Raw genomic sequence first — 20,100 nt, 5'->3', positions numbered from 1 at the left:
GGTCCGAAATGGTTAATTGAGCCTCTCAAAGAATATTAAAAGCCCTAAGAAACACTTTAAGGCTGCCATGGAAGAATTTGACACAGTTAACCGGGATTCCACCTGCAAAATAGAATTATTCTAAAAGTGGAAACATTTCAAATATTTGATTGCACTCTCATTTCTAATCATGAAACTGAGCGAAGGTAGGAAAAACTACCTAGGTAAACTGACTCTCCAGCACTTTGCTTTGTTGATGATTGTGCTGAGGGGGCGATGTGTTTCCAGATCCTCTTCGTCTATCAGAATTCCGTGGGGGACGGGTCCTGGGATTCACTGGCCACATCTGTCAAGAATTAGCCACAAATTTCTAATATACAGTATGCAGCGTGCTCTAAACATCTTACTTTAGCAAATACACACACACACACACACACACACACATTTGGTGCCTTGGAGGCAGAGAATAATAGCCTTAGTTCTAATGAGACATCGGTGAAGGTTATAAACTCTTGGACTCTTAGCATAAGAAGGGGCCTTAAAGATCATCTGGGTCACCTTCCCGTCCTGACCTTGACTCTCTCCTTATAATGATACTGCGATAATCATTTTTATTATTTTTTTAAATGTTATGTGCCAAGCACAGTGCTAACTGAAGTACATAAGCCCTTTCACTTATTTTTCATAATGATTCTGTGAGGTGTGTTATATTATTATCCCTATTACATAGATGAAGGCACCAAAGATTTGGAGAGGTTAAATAATCTGCTCATGGTCATTCAGCAAATAAATGACAGAGCCTGAACCAATTCTGGGTTATCTACTCGTAAATGTTGCCCTCTACTGCCTCCCACATCTCACCAGGGAACAGACCAGCCTAGGCCTGGACCCTTCAAATGCTGGTGGGTACACTGCTTCTCAAGGCATTCAGTCCCTTAAGGGCAATTCAGGTTTCTTCAAGATATCTTAAATGATATGACTTCCATGGCTTCTTTTTCTCTACCACAGGAAGTTGTCAGTGGCCCACCACAGGAATTTTCAGTATCTGCATGCTGTATTATATGATTATCATCTTCTCTAAGGGAGAAAAGAATACCAAATATAGTAACTGAGAACTGCCTTCCATGTATTTCCAGCTTTGCTTCATCTGGTATCCCATTAAGCAAAGATACATAGGTAATATTTCACCATCCATTGATAAATACCAGTCATTTACCTTCAGAGGGCTACTCTTAGGAACGCTCTTCGCCTGCAGACATGAGGAGTAGGGAGGGAGTGTTGCTCCTTACCACATCACAGGACTGGGAAATAAATAAGAACAGTAAGAAACCCCTTATCTCTGTTCTGAAGGAGAGCCCCTTCAGCGGTCGGTTGGATGTGAAACACTAGAATTTCTGAAGTATTAGATTGCAGCAAACTAGTAAAGAGGAAGCAAACACACAGGCTCATCATTCCCAACAGAACTGTCACTCCCTCCTGAGATACTGTAGCTGTGCCGCCAGCTCCCATAGGAAAAGGCATAAACTCCTTGTGCGATTCTTCAGTACCCTTCATAATCTGACCCGACTTGGTTTTCCTTATTTCCACCTCGTAACTATTTGTTCATCATTCCAGACACATTCTCTTTCCCTTTTTCACTTCCTCTGAGGAAACCCTGTTGCCCCTTCACCACCACCATTAAGAGTCACCAGGAAGCTTGTTCTTCTTCATCAGAAGTAGTCTCTCTCTTCTCTGTGGTCTCTCAGTATAATGCATTGATTATGTACTTGCTGTTTACCTTTTGTTGAGGAAAATTGGGGATATTAATGATGCTGGCGATTTTCAACAACTAAAAACAAAACTCAAGAAGACAAAGAAATCTCGAATCCATTAGAGGATGTTTTCCATTTAATGGGATTAAAATCGCTTTGCATATAAAGAAAATTCCATTCATGTAATGCTGGACAATCAAAGGAATGCCCTCATCACAGTTCTATACCTTCATCTTTGTATTGTTATAGTTTATTGGATTTGGGGCCTTCTTTCTGCAGGTATGCTCCATGCTCACCCTGCTCTTCCTCAGTAGTCTTGAGATTTATATAGGGTGGTGGTGAGGGAGACATTTCTATCAGTGACCCATCAACTACACAGACCTGGGTTAACCAGAGCTTATGTGCTCTCAGTATGCTGTAGCTACACTGTAAGCCTTGCACTGCGAGGAGACACATTTTTGTTTTGGAGGATGTTACATTAACTCCTTCAGGGTACCAAAGATAAACTTCCATTTTCTGACAAGTTTCTGAAAGGTGGGCTAAATTATTTGTTTGTTACCGGCAATATTAGATATGTCTTTTGCTCTATAGTGGTATTATAAAAAAAATCTACTCATATTTAAGACTATTTCTAGCCTTTTTTCCTTTGTATTTTAAATACTTTTACTTTACTATTTTAAAAAAATTAGCATAGGGCTCTTAACATGGACTTTATGTTTGGGTATTGGGGGTGTATTTGTTTCTGAGGGAAGATTATCAGATTTTCAGAGTTCTTTAACCTTGAAAAGGTTATTCTTCAACTTACAGTTCTAGTATTTTATCTATGTGCCTTCAGACTCTTTTAAGACAGTTTCTATAACTGGATAGTTCTGTTTTGGATACTTCTTTTTTATGGGTGTGAGGTAAAAAACATGTAACATGAGATCTACCGTCTTACCAAATTTTTAGGTGTACAGTACAATCTTGTTAACTGTATTAGTCCATTCTCATGCTGCAAATAAAGGCATACTCAAGACTAGGTGATTTATAGAGGAAAGAGGTTTAATTGACTCACAGTTCAGCATGGCTAGGGAGGCCTCAGGAAACTTACATTCATAGTGGAAGGGGAAGTAAACATATCCTTTTTCACATGATGGCAGGAAGCAGAAGAATGAGCAAAAGGGGGAAAAGCCCCTTATAAAACCGTCAGATCTCATGAAAACTCACTGACTATTATGAGAACAGCATGGAGATAACTGTTACCTCCCACCAGGTCTCTCCCACTATGCATGGGGATTATGGGAAGTAAAATTAAAGAAGAGATTTGGGTGGGAACACAGCCAAACCATATCATTAACTATATGCACATCACTGTACAGTAATCTCTAGAACTTTTTCATCTTGCACGATTGAAACTTTATTCTTATTGAACAGCAACTCCTCATTTTCCCCTCCCCACAGCCCCTGGAAAGCACCATTATACTCTCTGCTTCTATGAATTTGATTACTTTAGATACCTCATATCAGTGGAATAATGTATTTGTCTTTCTGTGACTGACTTATTTTACTTAGCATAATGTCCTCAAGCTTCATCTATGTTATATTCACCATATGACAGAATTTTCTTCTTTTTAAAGACCGAAAATTATTCCACTGTATGCATATGCCACATTGTCTTTATCCACTCATCTGTCCATGGACATTTAGGTTATTTCCTAATAACCTTGGCTATTGTGAATAATGCTGCAATGAAAATAGCAGTGCAAATATCTCCTCAAGATCCTGCTTTCACTTCTTTTGAATGAATACCCAGAAGGGGGAATGACTGGATCATATAATGGTGATTCCATTTTTGATTTTTTGAGAAACTTCCAAACTGTTTTCCTTAGTGGCTGCACCATTTTACATTCCCACCAACAGTGCACAAGGGTTCCAGTTTTTCCACAAACTTGCCAACACTTGTTATTTTCTTGAGAGTGGCCATCCTAACACATCAGGTAAAAATTTTTTTGTGGTTTTGATTTTTCATTTCTCTGCTTGTTAGTGATGTTGAGCATCTTTTCATATACCAGTTGGTCATTCATATATCTTCTTGGAGAAATGTCTATATGAGTCTTTTGCCAAGTTTTAAATCAGATTGTTGGGCTTTTTTTTTTTTTTTCATATTGAATTGTAGGAGTTGCTTATATGTTTTCAATATTAACCCCTTATTAGATATATGGTTTGCAGATATTTTCTCTATTCCACAGGTTACCTTTTCACTCTATTGATTGTTTTCTTTGCTACACAGAAGCATTTCAGTTTGACATAGCCCCACTTGTGTATTTTAGCTTTTGTTGCTTGTGCTTTTGGTGTCATATCTAAGAAATCATTGCTAAAACTAATGTCATGAAGTTATTCCCCTCCTTTACTTTCTTCTAAAAGTTTTATAGTTTCTGGTTTTACATTTAAATTTTTAATGCATTTTGAGTTGATTTTTTGTATGGTGTAAGATAAGAGTTCAATTTCATTCTGTTACATTTTGTAGAAGAGAATTATCTACTTCTTCCCTCTCCCAGACCCCCTGACCCAAGGCAGGGTTGTACTCTGTCACCCAGGCTGGAGTGTAATGACACAATCATAGCTCATTATAACCTCAAATTCCAGGGCTCAAGGGATCCTCCAGCCTCAGCCTCTAGAGTAGCTGGGACTATAGGTATGTGCCCCTACACTAAGCCAGCTTTTAAAAATTTTTAATAGAGACAAGGTCTCTGTTGCCCAGGTTGTTCCTCAAGCAGTTCTTCTACCTCATCCTCCCAAAGTGCTAGCATTATGGGTGTGAGGGACTGTGCACACAGCCTAATCTACTTCTTGAGTCCTCCATGGTAGATACCAAGTTGACATGATCGGTCAACTTCTGTAATGAACCTCTTTGGGCAAGAAGATTTTTTAGTCAGGATTATTTCCTGAGGGTAGATTTGAAGTATGGGAATTACTAAGTCATGTGTGGAAACACTTAAGGCTCTTGATATTGCCAAACTACTTGCCAAAAAAGATTATAGCAGTTTAAATCAGCAGACAACTCCTTCTTCACCATTTTATCATACCCTCACTGTCGTCGAGCAGTTTGTTTAAAAAAGAAAGAAGGGGAGCAATAAATATTTATGAACCTATTAAGTACAAATGGAATTTTGTTCTTTAAGTCTGCATTTCTTTGCCACTACTAGCTTGGTTGAACATTGTTAGCCATTTGTATTTATTCCTTTCTGAATTGTCAGGCAAAACATATTATAACAACAGAACAAGGAAGACAAGGAGAGCTATGAAGTATCATTGAAAGGGTTCATCATGCCTGTAATTCCAGCACTTTGGGAGGCTGAGGCAGGAAGATCGCTTGAGTCTAGGAGTTTGAGACCAGCCTGGACAATATAGTGAGACCTCATCTCCACAAACAAACAAAAAACTTAGCTGGGTGTGGTGGCACACACCTATAATCCTAGCTATTCGGGAGGCTGAGCCAACAGGTCAAGACTGCAGTGAGCCACGATTGTGCTGTTGCACCACAGCCTGGGTGACAGAAAGAGACTTTGTCTCTAAAAAAGAGAAAAACGCAAAAGTGTTCAGAACAGTTACTCCCATTACTTGCTGTCCACAGGACTGGAATAAAGTATGGGAGGAGGGAGTTAGTTTCCTGCCCATTCTTGTTTTGATAAAATGAGGATAAAAGTAATGGCTTCACAGGACTGATGACAGGTAAATGAAATTACATCATGTAATTCATTCAGTACCTGCTCAATACATGTTGGCCCCTTCATTATCTCTTCCTTTTTACCTCCCGTTCTATTTCTGTGCTTGCAGGCTAGGTGGAAATAGAGGCTGCCTAGAAACATGCATTAACAGGTGCTTCTTGGGCCACCCTAGCCTGAAGAAGGAAACCAGAGAGTATAACAGTGGCACCTCAATGCCTTGGCCTTGAGGACCCTCAGGGTCCCTTCAGGCCTCCAGATTTGAGGGGAGGCTCTAGCATGTTCTGGCTGCAGCTATTGTCTTCAGGGATTCTGCAGCTTATAGCTGCTTGGTAAGTTCTTTGCTTGTGGCTGATTAAGTGTTACCCATTTCCGACCTGTGTCTTATATTCTTGTTCTGAGCCTGGTACCATCCCTGCTCCCTGCCAACCCACTCCCATCAGGTCCTCTACCCCAACACAACACTTCACGTCTGGTACGAAACTTGCCCGTACGCAGGCCCCTTCCTCTCCCTGTTGCACCTGCCTCCTCAGGTGGAACAGACTTGAAAGCCTGACCTAGGCATGCATGAGGTTGCCTCGTAAAACATCACTGTGTCTTCTACTTTGATTACAGAGGCAGGTGTCCCCTCTATTATGGAGGCTGAAGCCACCCGTCTTTCGATTATATAACTCATATTTCCCTGTCTGAGTAATCAAGATTGTAGGGCTACATTAACAGTCCCTAATACACACATACATACACCGAACCCATCATCATTGGCTGCCCCAGCCAAACATTTCCAGATTCTATTAAGTTTTCACTCTTTCCAAAGCTTTTCTTCTTCAGCCTATAAAAAGCAAGCAGCTGTTTTTTTCATTCCCGGGGTACTTCTACCAATTGGAGTTGGGCTGTGGGAGTCATCTCCACTGCCTACCACCAGGACAAGGAGAGCAGTGTGAGTGGAAGAGAGAGAGGTGGCAGGGAAATCTCCCTTAGTGTGAGCTGTGTGGTCAGGGGTTCCAGGTGCCCATAGTCATAGAGGAGGTAGGGACCCACTTGAACATCACCAGGTACTTTTTTCAGACCTGGTCTAAGCGGTTTGGTGTCTCCCAGCCTGGGTTGCTTATATCTCCTTCCTCCCTGCCCCTGCACCCTCTGTCTTGGTGCCTATTCTCATTATCAGAGTTGGCAAGGCTCTCATGCCCCTCAGAAGAGGAATTCTTCCATTTCCTCCCTCAGCTGGAAGCCACACACCTTGCTAACTCTCCTGTCAACCACAACATATTTGAACTACTTTTACTTAAGCAGGATCACTCTGCTCTAATAGAATAAACAGGAGACAACCCTGCAACTTTACTTCATCCTGAAGGGGCTAACCTTCCTGCTGCTGTACACCAGCTTCTCTAGTCTCCAAAGGTATACAATTCCAAAGCAGAGTCCCCTTTTCCCTCCCAGCAGCGCATTCAGCTAGCACTTATTGAGCACTAATTATGTGCCAGCCACTGGGACGCTGGTCAGAACATGATGCGTGCTGTCACAAGAAGTGCTCAGTCTTTGAGAAGACAGACTGGGCCGTGCCCCTGTGAGGCAGGCAGTGTGCTGCTGGGCCCACCAGAGCGAGGCAGCCGGCTCACAGTCAGAGTTGGGCCAGATAACCCAGGTACTCTGTAACTTCTGGAAGCTAGATCCTGTGCTTTGCTGTTAGAAACATTCTCCAAGTGTGCAGTGGTAGGGGAGTGGCCTGGCTGTATACAGAATGCCCAAACCTCCCTCTCAACTCTGAAAACCTTGAACGTGGTAGTCCCCAGAATTGAGCCTTGGCTGATAGGAAAGGCTGACCTGGTCAATATCACCAAGGAGGGCTTCCCAAGTCACGGGTCTTCACTACCACACACAGGCCTCCGCTGGCCAGCTTGTTTACTTCTACAAAAACAAACAATGTTTAACTTTTTTAAAGCAGTAAACATTTTTCCTCTCCTAATTCAGTCTTACATGAAACCTTAATAAATAAGCAAGTAGATGCTCTGCTTGAAACTGGGATGAGAAGTCTGGTAGCCCAGCAACCCCAAGGCCCCTCTGCATACAGTTCAGAAAATAACACATGGCTGTGACCCATCACCCCCAGAAAATCCTAAGCTTTTGAGGTCCCACCCATAGAGGAGGAGGCCTCACATCCTCCTCTGAGCAGCAGGGAGGGGGCTGCGGAGCCAGTACCAGTTCCTTAGCATGTCCGAGTGCTGTAGACAGAGCTGCTGAGGGGAAAAAATCAAGAAAACTTGCCAGCACCAACGGGGGATAGCTTTCATCTTAATCTTGCCCCAAATCCCAGAACCAGTAAACCATCTGCTGTCCTCACTGCGCCCGCCCAAGAGGTAGCGGAGGGCACAACAGGCAGTCCCAGAGGGTACCGAGGGGAGAAGGGTGCCACACTCCCAGCACTCGTTTCAGCAGCAGGGCAGACTGGGGTTGACGCAATATGGAGGTGAGGACCTAGCCTAATATATAGTTAGCTTTCAACTTTTAAGTCTAGGAGTGTGGGAAGTCATGAGAAAACAGAGAGGAAAGAATGAAGAATGTTATGACAGAAATGCATTCCCATTAAAAATGTACTTTCTTTTTTTTAAAAAAAGAAAGCCCATCTAATGTTAATCTAGAAACTAGTTTCATGGGGATTTCAAGAGGCTTGTGGAAGAAAACATCGTGGTAATTGTATATGCTAATGGAGTACCTACAGGACATTGTTATAGTAATGGAAATTCTATTTCATGCAAACACTAAAGCAATCCTCCCTTTATATCTTGGTAAAGCTGATTGACAGAGTATAAAATTGCTTTTTAATCCAATTTAGGAAACAAAATGTGTAGTGGGTTTTAGTATTTTAAAATGCTTGAAGCGTGGAAGCAGAAATTCAAAATACGCTGGCAGACTGTCTATGATATTGTATATCAACAGGACATTTTAGAAATATTATTTCAATATAAGTTTCTTTGAATTGAGTCATATTTTGTTCCAAAGCTTTTTTGGATTAGAGTAAGGAGAACGTATTGTGGAAATATGACCCAGAGGAAAATGAACAGAAACCAGTTTTTAGCCACATTTCTCAGGAATAGGAAGTTTGTAAGTCTCTTTCTTTAACAAAAAGTACTGCAGCTGCTTTCTCCAAGACTATCCCCATACAGGCCACCCCCACCAGGCTCATCACCTCTACTGAGGTCACTCTTATTAAGCTCGCTGCCACCTAGGCCACCAGAACTGTTGACCTCTTCTCAGATCTCATCCTATTTCATCTCTCCTCGGCATTTGGTCCCACTGACTAAATGCTTTGGTCCCGCTGACCGACTGCTTTTTATGTCTTTTTTTTTTTTTATGAGACAGGGTCTTGCTCTTTCACCCAGGCTTGAATGCAGTGGTGCTATCATGGCAATCCTCCCACCTGACCCTCCACTTCAGTTTTGCCATGTTTCCCAGGCTGGTCTTGAACTCCTGGGCTGAAGAGATTTGCCTGCCTTGGCCTCCCAGTGTACTGGGATTACAGGTGTGAGCCACTACCCCCGGCCAGCCTGCTTCTTATGTCTTGAGGCCATCTTGACCCCATGACACCTACTCTCTGTGCCACTCCTGTATGTCAGCACTCTCCTCCTCCTCCTTTTCTGTGCTGCCACGCACTTATGTTTTCCAGGGAGCTCTGTTCACTGCCCTCTCCCTGATTGCTCGAAGCTGTCTTGAGAGATCTCCGCTGCTCCTACTGCGCAGCTTCCACCTCTGGCCCAGAACGCCCACATTTGTGTCTCCAGCTTCTCTCCTAAGCTCTAGACCTGCAGACCAAGCTGCCTTCAGGCCATTTTTCCAGGGATGTTCTGCAGGTTCTTCAAGCTGTTTTTGTTACCTTTCCCTGCTAAGCCTCTTCCTCTTCTGGTGTCTTTACGCTAGCTAAGGAACTCACATTATTCTAGTTTCTTACACTAAAAATTTGTCACCTTTGGTTCCTCCCCTCACTCTCACATTTAGTCAGGCGCCAAGTCCTGGAAAAGCTCCTCCTTCATCCCCCAATTTTGCCCCCATCACCTGGACTCCAACAGGAGCTTTTTAAGACTTTGCTAATTTCCATCTCTTCCCTGTCTGTTGATCCTACACATGATTCACCCATTTCTCTCAAAACTGCAAACTGCACAACTCACTTCCCAGTTGCCTATGGCAGTGATTTCCAAACTGTCCTCTTAGGAGAGCCAGGAGGGTTCCCCAGACCTCTTTTGGGTCCATCCCTCAGATTTCCCCACAGCTGTGTTTTGCATCAGCTCCACAGATTCTAAGTGTTTTTTTCTCTCTCTCTGAACAAATTACAGCCATCTCTCAGTATCTGCAGGAGATTGGTTCCAGGACCCGTCACATATACCAAAATCTACGCATACTCAAGTCCCCGAGTCAGCCCTGCAGAACCCAGTAGAACCTGTGTTATGCAAAAAAATCAGCTATCCATATATGCAGGTTTCCCATTCCATGAATACTGTATTTTCAATCTGTGTTTGGTTGAAAAAAAATTTGTATAAAAGTGGGCCTGTGCAGTTCAAACCCAGGTTGCTCAAGAGCCAACTGTATTCTGTGTCTAAAAGTTTGAAAACCAGCTACTAAAGGTCAGGGCACCCTCTGGAGCAGATCATGAAGGCCTTTTACAGCCTACTTTTTCTACTTCACTCCTTTGGAGAGTGGCCTGAGTTCAAATGCAGGTTCTGCCACGTGCAACTGTGCAACTCTGAACAAGTTACTTCCTAAAGCCTTCGTTTTCCCATCTGTGAAACAGGAATGGTAATATTAGCTCTGTCACAGACAGTGTTAAGGAGTTACTGAGATAATGCTTGGCACGTGTGTTAGTGCGTAATCAGTGTTGGCAATTACCATCATGTTAGTAGTCAGGCCCCACCAGTTTAGAAACACATCATGCCCTTTGATGCCTTGGTTTGCTTTTGGTAGCCTTTGATGCTTTTGGTATACTTTGCCCTTTCATGCTGGTTTGGAATCCCCCCTCCTCATTTTTTCAGTATCAACTCTTATGTAATTAGTAAGATTGATATTTTCATTTTTCTGTGAAGGCTTCTCAGACACAATGCTGTCCTTTTGCTTCCTTAGTGCTAAGTTTATACATCTTTCTAAGGTACTCACCATGTTGAATTTTATTCTTTCTCCATACATTCTCTTTTTCTCTCCTTCCCTCCTACTGTCTCTCTCTCCCTCCTCTACTCCTGCAAAGACTATGGATCATCAAGGTGGGGACCTGACCTGATTCATGTCCATGCCCTTGAGGTAAATTATGGGTGCTTCCATAGCTGCGTCCTTGGAATACACAAAGGATCCTTCCATATCCATGTCCTTGGATAGCCTGTGGGTGCTCCCGTATCTATATTCTTGGGATACATTGTGAGCCTTCACATATTTTTTGAATGAAGCAAAGTAACCAATGAATAGATAAGTGAACCAGGAAGAAGAAGGTACCTTGTGATGAGGATCCCTGAGTGGTACTGAAATCACCAGGTTTAACTTGACAATTCAGCTTTGCTTTATGCCTGGCTCCGTATTGGTCGGTTAATGACCCTTGGTAGCCAGGTCTCTTCAACTGATCTGCTACTACAATAAAAGTGCTGAAGTATTTTACCCAAAAACAAACTCAGTTATCTGTGGGACATGTATATGTGGAAAACACAAATTACCTCTACAGTAATACGAACATATAATATTTTTTAGTGGCAAAAATATCTACTATTCAATGCACACTTATATGCCAAGTACTATGTGAATGAATGCTTTACATATATTACATAATCTTCAAAAATTAAAACCAGCAAGGTATGCTTTTACTATTCCAGTTTTACAGATGAGCAAACTGAGGTTCAAAGAAATTAAATAACATGTCCAGGGTCTCGTAGCTAAACAGTAGAGCCAGGATTCCAGTAAGTGATTCAGAGTGGCAGATGGTAGATGAGATTAAGGCAAGGAATCCTGGTGACGTGTACCGCATTCTCCATCACCACATGATCTGAGTGAGCTGTGGCTACTTGCAGTGTTTTTTGTCCTGTCCCTACTTTGTGTCTTACTCATTCCAGGGAGTAAGCAACATTGAAAGTCAGACTATGTGGTGTCTCTCCCAAATAGCACTAGCTTAATTCGCAGAACTCTTTGTTGATGTTTTAAAAACATCTTTTCTGGTGTTAGGCCATTTTATCAGAACCAGTTGCACCAAAGCATTATAGGCATGAAAAAAATTGCTATCTCCAGTTGTCTTTTGTTTGTCTGTTTGTGTGTATGTGTGTGTGTGCATGTGTGTTTTGATGCAAGTCTAGAAAATAGATTTGTATTACATATATACATACATACATGTACATACATATATAGCGAGAAAAAAATAAAAATATTTATTGCAAGCCAGGCATGGTAGCATGTGCCTGTAGTCTTAGTAACTTGGGAGGTGGAGGCAGGAAGATCGCCTGAGCCCAGGAGTTCAAGGTTGCAGTGAGCTATGATTGCACCACTACACTTCAGCCTGGATAACAGAGCGAGACCCCATCCCTTACAAAATGTTTATTATAGAAAACTTGGAAAGCACAGAAAGAGTACAAAAGAAGTTAATCTTCCATTAAAATCAAATATTTAACTACCATGAACATTCAACTTGTGACTTTCCACTGGTTTTTAATGTCTACCTATACATTTTTATTGTCAAAATAATTAATAATCTGCTATGTAAATTGTTAGGGTACATTGATTTTTTTTCATTTAGCAATGTATCATGAACATTTCCCTGTGCTAATACATATTCTTTCATTACCTGGTTTTGGGAGCCACTTAATAGCCATCATTAACTGTGATATAAGTTAATTTACCTGTTTTTTTTTTTCACATTTTGCTTATTCCCATACTTTTGCTAATGATTTTTATATGACTTATGCTATTGTTGATATTGCAAATCCCAAAAAAGAGGTATATGAGTTAATTCTTTGGTATTAACATTTATGTGAATGATAACTATGGGATCATTTTCATTCAAATTATTATAGAATTTTAAGATCTTAGCAAAAAGCACTTTAGCAGCCACCCAAGGTGGCCTCTAATAGGCCACATCTCTTCAGCAGTTTCCTTGACAGCTGAGCCAGTCTTGTCTCAGAGACCTCCATGAATAGGCGCTGCTCACACCTAAAGACCATAGCTCTCTGCTTTTCTTCATATGCCCTGACTTTAGGTGCTCCTGCAGTGGATGCTGACACAAATAGATTTTGAAAAATTGCTTCCGAAATTTTTAGAAGCACTGCACTTCAAGATCAGTGTGATTTTATCTGGGAGGGAAGTTAGACGCAGGATGGCGGGCAAGATAGCACAGAAAGCTGGCTGAGCTAGTAGAAACCAAGCCATTATTATAGATGGACAAAGCGTGTTCTCTGATTTGCAAGCTATAGTTATTCTAATTGATTTCTGCATACTTGTGGATAGGGATCTGCCCTCTTCCATTTATTTTTCTCCTGACAAGTAAGACGTGAAATGTTGTTCCATGCTTTTCTAATTTAAATGTTGTACATGTTGAGAACTGATCTTGCCAGCCATTTTAAGCCTGGCCAAAAACATAACACATTGTTGTTATTAGCCTTCACCATTTAGTTAGGGCCAATATTTTGTTTAGAATTATAAAGGAGTATAAATCTCTTTTATAGTCATAGCCGATTGCTGCCATAAGGTAGATAAGATGAGAAGGCAGAGTTATTTCCTTAATGTGTTGCTTTGGTTAGCCTCATAAGGCTGATTAGGCCAGGGATGTTCACTTTGAGAGACTTCTTGGGAAGTAAGATTTCATTTTAATTCAGCTTAAAAAAATATTACCTTGATGTGCAAGGCTCTGTAGGAGGTGCGGGAGGGGAAATTAAGATGCAGATGACAAGGTTCATGCTCTTGCGGGTCTTATGATTCAACAGAGAAACAAGATACATGATAACTAATATAAGGTGGCATGTGAGTAGTACACATACACAAAGATTAGAGAGAGCTTAGAGGAGAAACAGCATTACCTCGTGGCCTGTGTTTGGGGCTGTGGATGATGGCCTTGAGGCCATATGCATCCCACTGAGCCTGCAGGCTGAGTAAGCCATCTGTCTCACACATATGTGTACTACTATTTTTCAAATGTTTTATGTGTAGATGCCCTGGTGGCCAACAATGCTTTTAGATTAATTTTTGTTTTATTACATTTATTGTAGCTTTTTGTCATATTGTATATTTTCAGTCAGTAGCTACTACCCTGATGATTCCTATCATGAGCACCTTTGAAATTTTTTCATGTTAAAAATTGGTCCAGTTATCCAAAGATGAAAAACCATTGTCTACGGCAGCCTTCAATGCTGTCCAAAAGACTTTTCTGTGATCATGGAAATATTCCCTGCATTGTCCAATACAGTAGTTATTAGCCACATGCAGTACCTGAGCACTTGAAATATGGCTAGTGAGATGGAAGAACTGAATTTTTAATTTTGTTTGGTTTTAATTAATTTAAATATAAATAGCCACATGTGGTAGAAACTGTCGTATTGAACAGGGATAGCACATATCTATAATGTCTCTTTGTCAGGAATTTTCGGAACTCTTACCCTCCCCTGCCAGTTGACTTGTCCTGCCTCCTGCTAGCTTATCTTTTCTTTTCTTTCTTTCTTTTTTTTTTTTTTAGATGGAGTCTTGCTCTGTCGCCCAGGCTAGAGTGCAGTGGCACAGTCTCGGCTCACTGCAACCTCTGCCTCCTGGGTGCAAGCAATTCTCTGCCTTAGCCTCCTGAGCAGCTGGGATTATAGGTACCCACCACCACACCCAGCTAATTTTTTGTATTTTTAGTAAAGACAGAGTTTCACCATCTTGGCCAGGCTGGTCTTGAACTCCTGACCTCGTGATCCACCCTCCACGACCTCCCAAAGTGATGGGATTATAGCCGTCAGCCACTGCGCCTGGCCTTGCTAGTTTATTTTCTACCCACAAATGTGGGTGACTACCAGGCCCACTCCTTCTCAGGTGCCCCTATTCCTGAAGGTTCTTTAGGCTAAGAGAAGAGTTCTTTCATTGATCCTTAATCAAATGTAAAAGCCTTTTCTAATCATAGAAATGAGAAGAATGGGAGTTTACATTTATAGCCACCATCTGATTTCAGGGGCTTTAAGGAGATTTCTGTATACCTGGGACACATGAGTTAGTTGTTTTCATATTTTATTTGTTTCAAATTTTATAAGCATGATCCTTCTTTAAAAATTGACTATTTGATAGACGTGGTGACTATGAATAATTAGAAAATCAGATGAAAATCTTATTCCGGGGCTCTCATTAGGCCAGAAATCTCCCTTCTCCATTGTTTTTTTGATGATGATTATTATGGATAACCAAATACTCTTCCTTCTCCAACTTACCCTGAAACAACACAGTTCATAACACTTTACAAGTTATTTATTTTTCTCATGACTCATAGCCTCGGAGTCCTTTAAGACCATCACTGGCAGTAGCAATGTACATTTTAATGGTTCCTATTAAGGTAACAAAATCACAAGAGGATAGCCAGGTAACTCCAAACATAAAATTCACCATAAAGTAAATATAACTGTATTATGACTGATACTCATTATAAACATAGTGCAAATTGGATTGCTAGGTAATTCTCTATTGTTATTTTTCGAAAAAGACTTTTGTCTTGCACTGTTTTAAAACAAGACATTAGGAGGAAAGCAGTAGTTCATAGAATCCAAAAAGGCAGATGGCCAGAAAGTTCTTTTAGAACGCATGTTGGAGGAGTTCTACCAAAATAACAAACACCTGTCATGGCCAGCCTGGAAATGGGTCCCAGGTCTTTCTGTGGAGTGAGGCTTTCTATCCTACCTCCTCCCAAGTGTGACGACCATATCACTGTCCTCCTGCTGCTCTCTGGGTGTCTCTCTTTCACTTCCCTACTCTTTCTGCTTTGAGGCCAGAGGCTTGGAGGTTTCTTCAGATATCAGACCCAGAGTGAGGAAAGTTGCAGTTGCTGAGCCAAGATGCCTGCGTGTGTTCTCCTGGCTCCTGCCGGGCCATACACCTCAACACCAAGCGTGCCAATGGGAGAGGAAGCTTAAGGGCAACTGGGTGATGCCCAAAGGGTACAAATCCTCAACTAGATGACAGGGAAACATTGATAGTTGTGCCATAGTGTCCATTCTGTATACCAGGACTCTTCTACCTTTCACTGTCTTTCATAAACTTCCACGGACAGAAAAATACGTAGGCAATTATTTCTGATAGTAACATTTTGGAACACCTTTTTTTAGCACTTGCTCTTGCTGTCCATATCCCTCTGTAGTCTGCTAGTCTCCATTTTAAAGGAGATTGCATGGGCTATTGTTATGTTTGTCTTTGGTGGTGGTGGTGGGGTGGGGGTGTGGGTGTGGGTGTGGGTGTGGGTGTGGGTGTGGTTGTGGGTGTGGGTGTCACGGATGGATCCAGGAGGGGAGAATGCCAGCCAGAAAAGAAAGGTTAACATTTGCAATTATAAAATAACCTTCAAAAATTGCTCCCTATCTATCCTATAGTAAAACAGAAGAATAAAAATGGAAACATAGTCTTTTCTCAGCCCCCAGGAAGTATATCCATTCTTGCCCTATACTCCTACCCACTTTGCAGAAGATAGCAATGAAGAGGTGTATGCTGAGACCCCCATTCCCCACCCCCACTCCCTAGTCTTTGGGAAAGGATCTAAGAGTGTCACAGTTTGGGGTCTATAACGCTCCCCTCCCTTGGGTCTTCCCATGCTCTAGCTGCCACCCTTCCTCCCTGTAGCACTTGAGCAGCTGTGGGTGGCTCTTTTCATAGGACAAGATTCTTCTCCTTGATACATGTGTATAGAAAAAAATAGTGGACAGTGCTACTCAATCTCAAATCTTTGTACTGCACTTGGTTTAACCACATAACTTTTTAACCTTCATGTGTCCATTTTATAAGGTTTCATTCTGCTTCCAAAATTATACCAAATTATCATGTCTTCCACATTTTCCTTTATGCTATTTGAGTCTTATGTATTTCTTTGATTAGAGTGTCTTAACCTGAAAGCCTCTGATCTTCACTGTAGGAAACTAGTACAAGGCTAATCATCTGTCAGCAAACTTTGTGTTGCTGGATGTTTTAGTAATTGCCTTCAAATGTAGTAATGAGGTTTCAGGTTTAATGAAATGCTTATAAATGGTGGCTTTAGGGAAATCAACTGCTCTATTTTCAATACTGAATTCCAAATTACTTATGTATTAACACAACTGTGTCCTGCTTTTTTATTTCAGTACCTACTAGAAATGAAAAGCTTAATCCTACCCCCAGAACATATCCTGAAGAGAGGAGACAGTGAAGCAATAGCATATGCATTCTTTCATCTTGCACACTGGAAGAGAGTGGAAGGGGCTTTGAATCTTTTGCATTGTACGTGGGAAGGCAGTAAGTACTCTTCTTTTTTTGAAACATTTTTAAGAGCATGAAGAGGTGCTAAAATGTTTTTGCACTGAGTGTTTATGATGAATAATGAAGATTTACATATGTACTGCTCTTGTGTTCTGTGATGGCGCATCTAAGCCAGTTAGTGACTTAGGTTCTTCCATCCCCCGGTGGTGGTGGATATTCCTGTGGTGAGGCCGTTTCCACAGCTCAGAAGGGTAAGTTTATGTTATAGAAGGGGTGAACCCAGATGTTCTTCAAAGGGGCACCCTGTCACCCTGAAAACCCTGTTTGGAAACTTGGACAGCCCCACAGCATCCTGGTAATCTTTGGCATGGGGTTAGGCTTTGTGCTGGATGCTGATGACCACTTCTTGATGGCCTTTCTGGGAGGGTTGGCTAAGAGCCACAGTTATCCTCCACTGGAGTCAGAGTGACTACCCAAAAAGGTGTGGCAGTTATGCTTCAAACCAAGAACAGTGGCCATGGAACCCTAGTGTTTGCTAGGAGTTGTAGCATTCATGTATTAATGGATAAATGCTTGGTAGATGAATGTAGGGATAAATAAATCTGCGGGCTTGTTCTCCATAGATATTATTATTCCATGTAAGGAGAAGAGGCTGTAATGGTGGGTGAGACATGCTCCCTGCCTTGGAGAAGCATGTCATCTAATTGGGAAGAGGAACCAGCAGCATGTGGCAGCTGCCTGTTGATTTTTCAGAAGGGAGAGGTCTATGGGGTGGAGTGATCATGGTTAACATTATGAGTCAGATGAGATTTGAACCAAGCCTTGAAGAAGTAGGACAGTATTATAAGCAAGGACACTGTGTGAAGAAATGGTAAGTGGTGGGGCTATTTGAGAGAATGTAAATTAAGGAAAAAAGCCAAGGCTATGAATTATTGGACAACATGTGCACATGTGCATTGACACTCTGCTAGCATTAATTTTAGCAAAACAAATACAATATGAAACATGGCTTTCTTTTTCCACCCATGGGAAACTAAAACAATAAATTATTAGAGTTTTCTGACAGTTTTTTCCTAGCTCACCCTTACTCTGATCAACCCCTCAAACAAGTGTCTTTTTAATCCTTTCACTCTGTTTATCTTTGCTGCTTCCATTTTCATTTTGATAATCTGCTCCTCCCTTTTCCTGCCCTTCCCTAACCCTTTAGGAGTCCAAGTTGGTGTAGGAAGGGAGGTTGGGGGGGCAAAATGGGATGGTATAAAAATAAGCTAGAGATGGGACTCAAAGTTGATTGAAAATTTTTGTTTAGTTTTGAAAATATCTCTTTAGTGAATTAGTAATTGTTCTGCTTCTATAGATTACTATTTATAACTTGAAGGAGGATTTGATCAGTGCCTCTGCCCCTCCTCAGTAAGTGTAATAGCACACTCCAGGTGGCTTGGGTGGCACCAGCAACTGTATTTAAATGGGTTAAGACACACCATACTCCACTCAGGGTGTGTGTGAGCACGGTCATGATTCCTTCTGGCTTGTGCTTCCTGTTGTATGTAAGGTGTTCTATCAGAAAGGAACACAATACATGTTTATTTAAGCATGAGAAAGAGACGGAAAAGCCCAACAGGATTGAATGTGAGAGGCCTTACCTGGTGTCAGTTGTGGAGAAATTAAATGGACAAGTTGGCTTGCCAAATATTTGTAGATTGGTCTCTTGGAAACAATAATAGAAGCTCATCCATTGGGTCTCATAGAAAAGAAAGTTACCTGTCCTATAGAAGGGACCCAAAAAAAGGTTGGGGCAAAGGGTAATAAAGACATGGTATCACCATAGAAAAATGGTATCACTATAGAAAAAATAAAAATCCTTCAAAGAGTAACTGGAAACTCCCTTTGGAAATTAGTTATCCATGTGGTCAGATAACAATGGGGAGATGCTCTGATCCACTGGAAGGATGATGGGATTAAAAGAAACATGAAGTGAAACAGGGAGCTACAAAATCAAGCAGGATAGCTGTATGGGGATTTAATTTTCTCAAATTGGCAGAATGCTTTATTAGGATAAAAAGAGGGGGTGGGTTTTCAGACATAACACAGTATGGCCAGGTACCTACAGGAAAGGAAAATTCTGCAGTTGATCCTTACAGATAAGCAGGAACCACTCTGGAGAAGTGTTTGTGAAAATCAGGTAACTGTGATCCCAGCCAAAGTCACTTACATTGCCATTCAGTTTTCACAGAGAGCCATAACATTTCAATTTTAGAAAAGAGGACTGTGGAAGTGCTTACTATATGCTAAATGGTTGAGAATGCCATGAACCTTGAAGAGTGTTTGTTTAACTGGGTAATTTACAGAGGTTTTGCATTTACATCATTCACTCTTCCTGATAATATTTTGAGTTAGGCCGGACAGAGGTGGCCATCTCAATTTTTCAAGAGAGGAAACAGGTTCATTGAGATCAGTGTCTTGTTGAAGGTCCTGTGGCCATTGTTGGGGAGCCAAGATGTAAACCCAAGTTCACTTTTCCTTCACTGTACTAAACAACAGATTAAGAATACAAAGATCAGTCATCTCTGAAACGTTTGTTTGGAAGCCCACAATTGAAATTTACATCACTACTTACAGCGTAGAGTGTATTTATTGCACCTGATCTCTCTGTAGTGTTTAGAAAGTTAATCATCCTATATAAAATTGTATTTTGTTGTTTAATACTGACTTAAACCTTTTAAATATCAAATGAGACCAATTTTATAAAATAAATAACAGGTATGTATAAATAAATGAAAGAGACTATAAGTAAATAAGTTTGTTTTAAGTGATTATCACTCAATTGTGGATTTTAAGTAATTTCTTTTTTCTTCATATTTCTGTTTTTAAATTTTCAACAAGCATAAATATGTATATGTATGTATACACATATGTATACACATATATTTTAAAAATATCTCATTACAGATGTTTTTGGTCTTTTTAAAAAACAAAGCTGTAAATATCATGCAATTTAGAAGAAAGAATTACCCCTCCAAACCCAGACAATCTTATCCAGTCTTTTGATATCGCTTCTGGATCTGTGTTCATTCTAAGTTAAATGGAGGTTCAGAGCTCTGGATTTTCCATCAGATGACCTGGGTTAGAATTCTGACTCAGCTACTTACAGTAGCATTTACTTAACTTTAGTAATTTTTAGAAACTGTGAAGCACTAATGATACTGAATGCCATACCCCACCCACCCCAGACTGGTGACTTCAGGGCAGTTGCCGCA

At 41.0% G+C, this 20,100-nt stretch overlaps 1 protein-coding gene across 19 annotated transcripts in view; it reads left to right on the top strand.

Annotated features, from left to right (window-relative positions):
• The window catches only part of ST7 (suppression of tumorigenicity 7), a 277,971-nt gene that overhangs the window by 240,968 nt on the left and 16,903 nt on the right, over positions 1-20,100 (top strand). For all 19 annotated transcript variants that reach the window (XM_009203733.3, XM_009203731.4, XM_009203735.4 and 16 more), the window contains 1 exon segment: positions 16,729-16,879. In XM_009203733.3, the coding sequence (XP_009201997.1) occupies positions 16,729-16,879 (151 nt within the window).

The sequence above is a fragment of the Papio anubis genome, chromosome 4 (genome assembly GCF_008728515.1).
Source record: "Papio anubis isolate 15944 chromosome 4, Panubis1.0, whole genome shotgun sequence".
NCBI lineage: Eukaryota > Metazoa > Chordata > Mammalia > Primates > Cercopithecidae > Papio > Papio anubis.
This window is presented reverse-complemented; position numbering and strand designations above follow the sequence as displayed.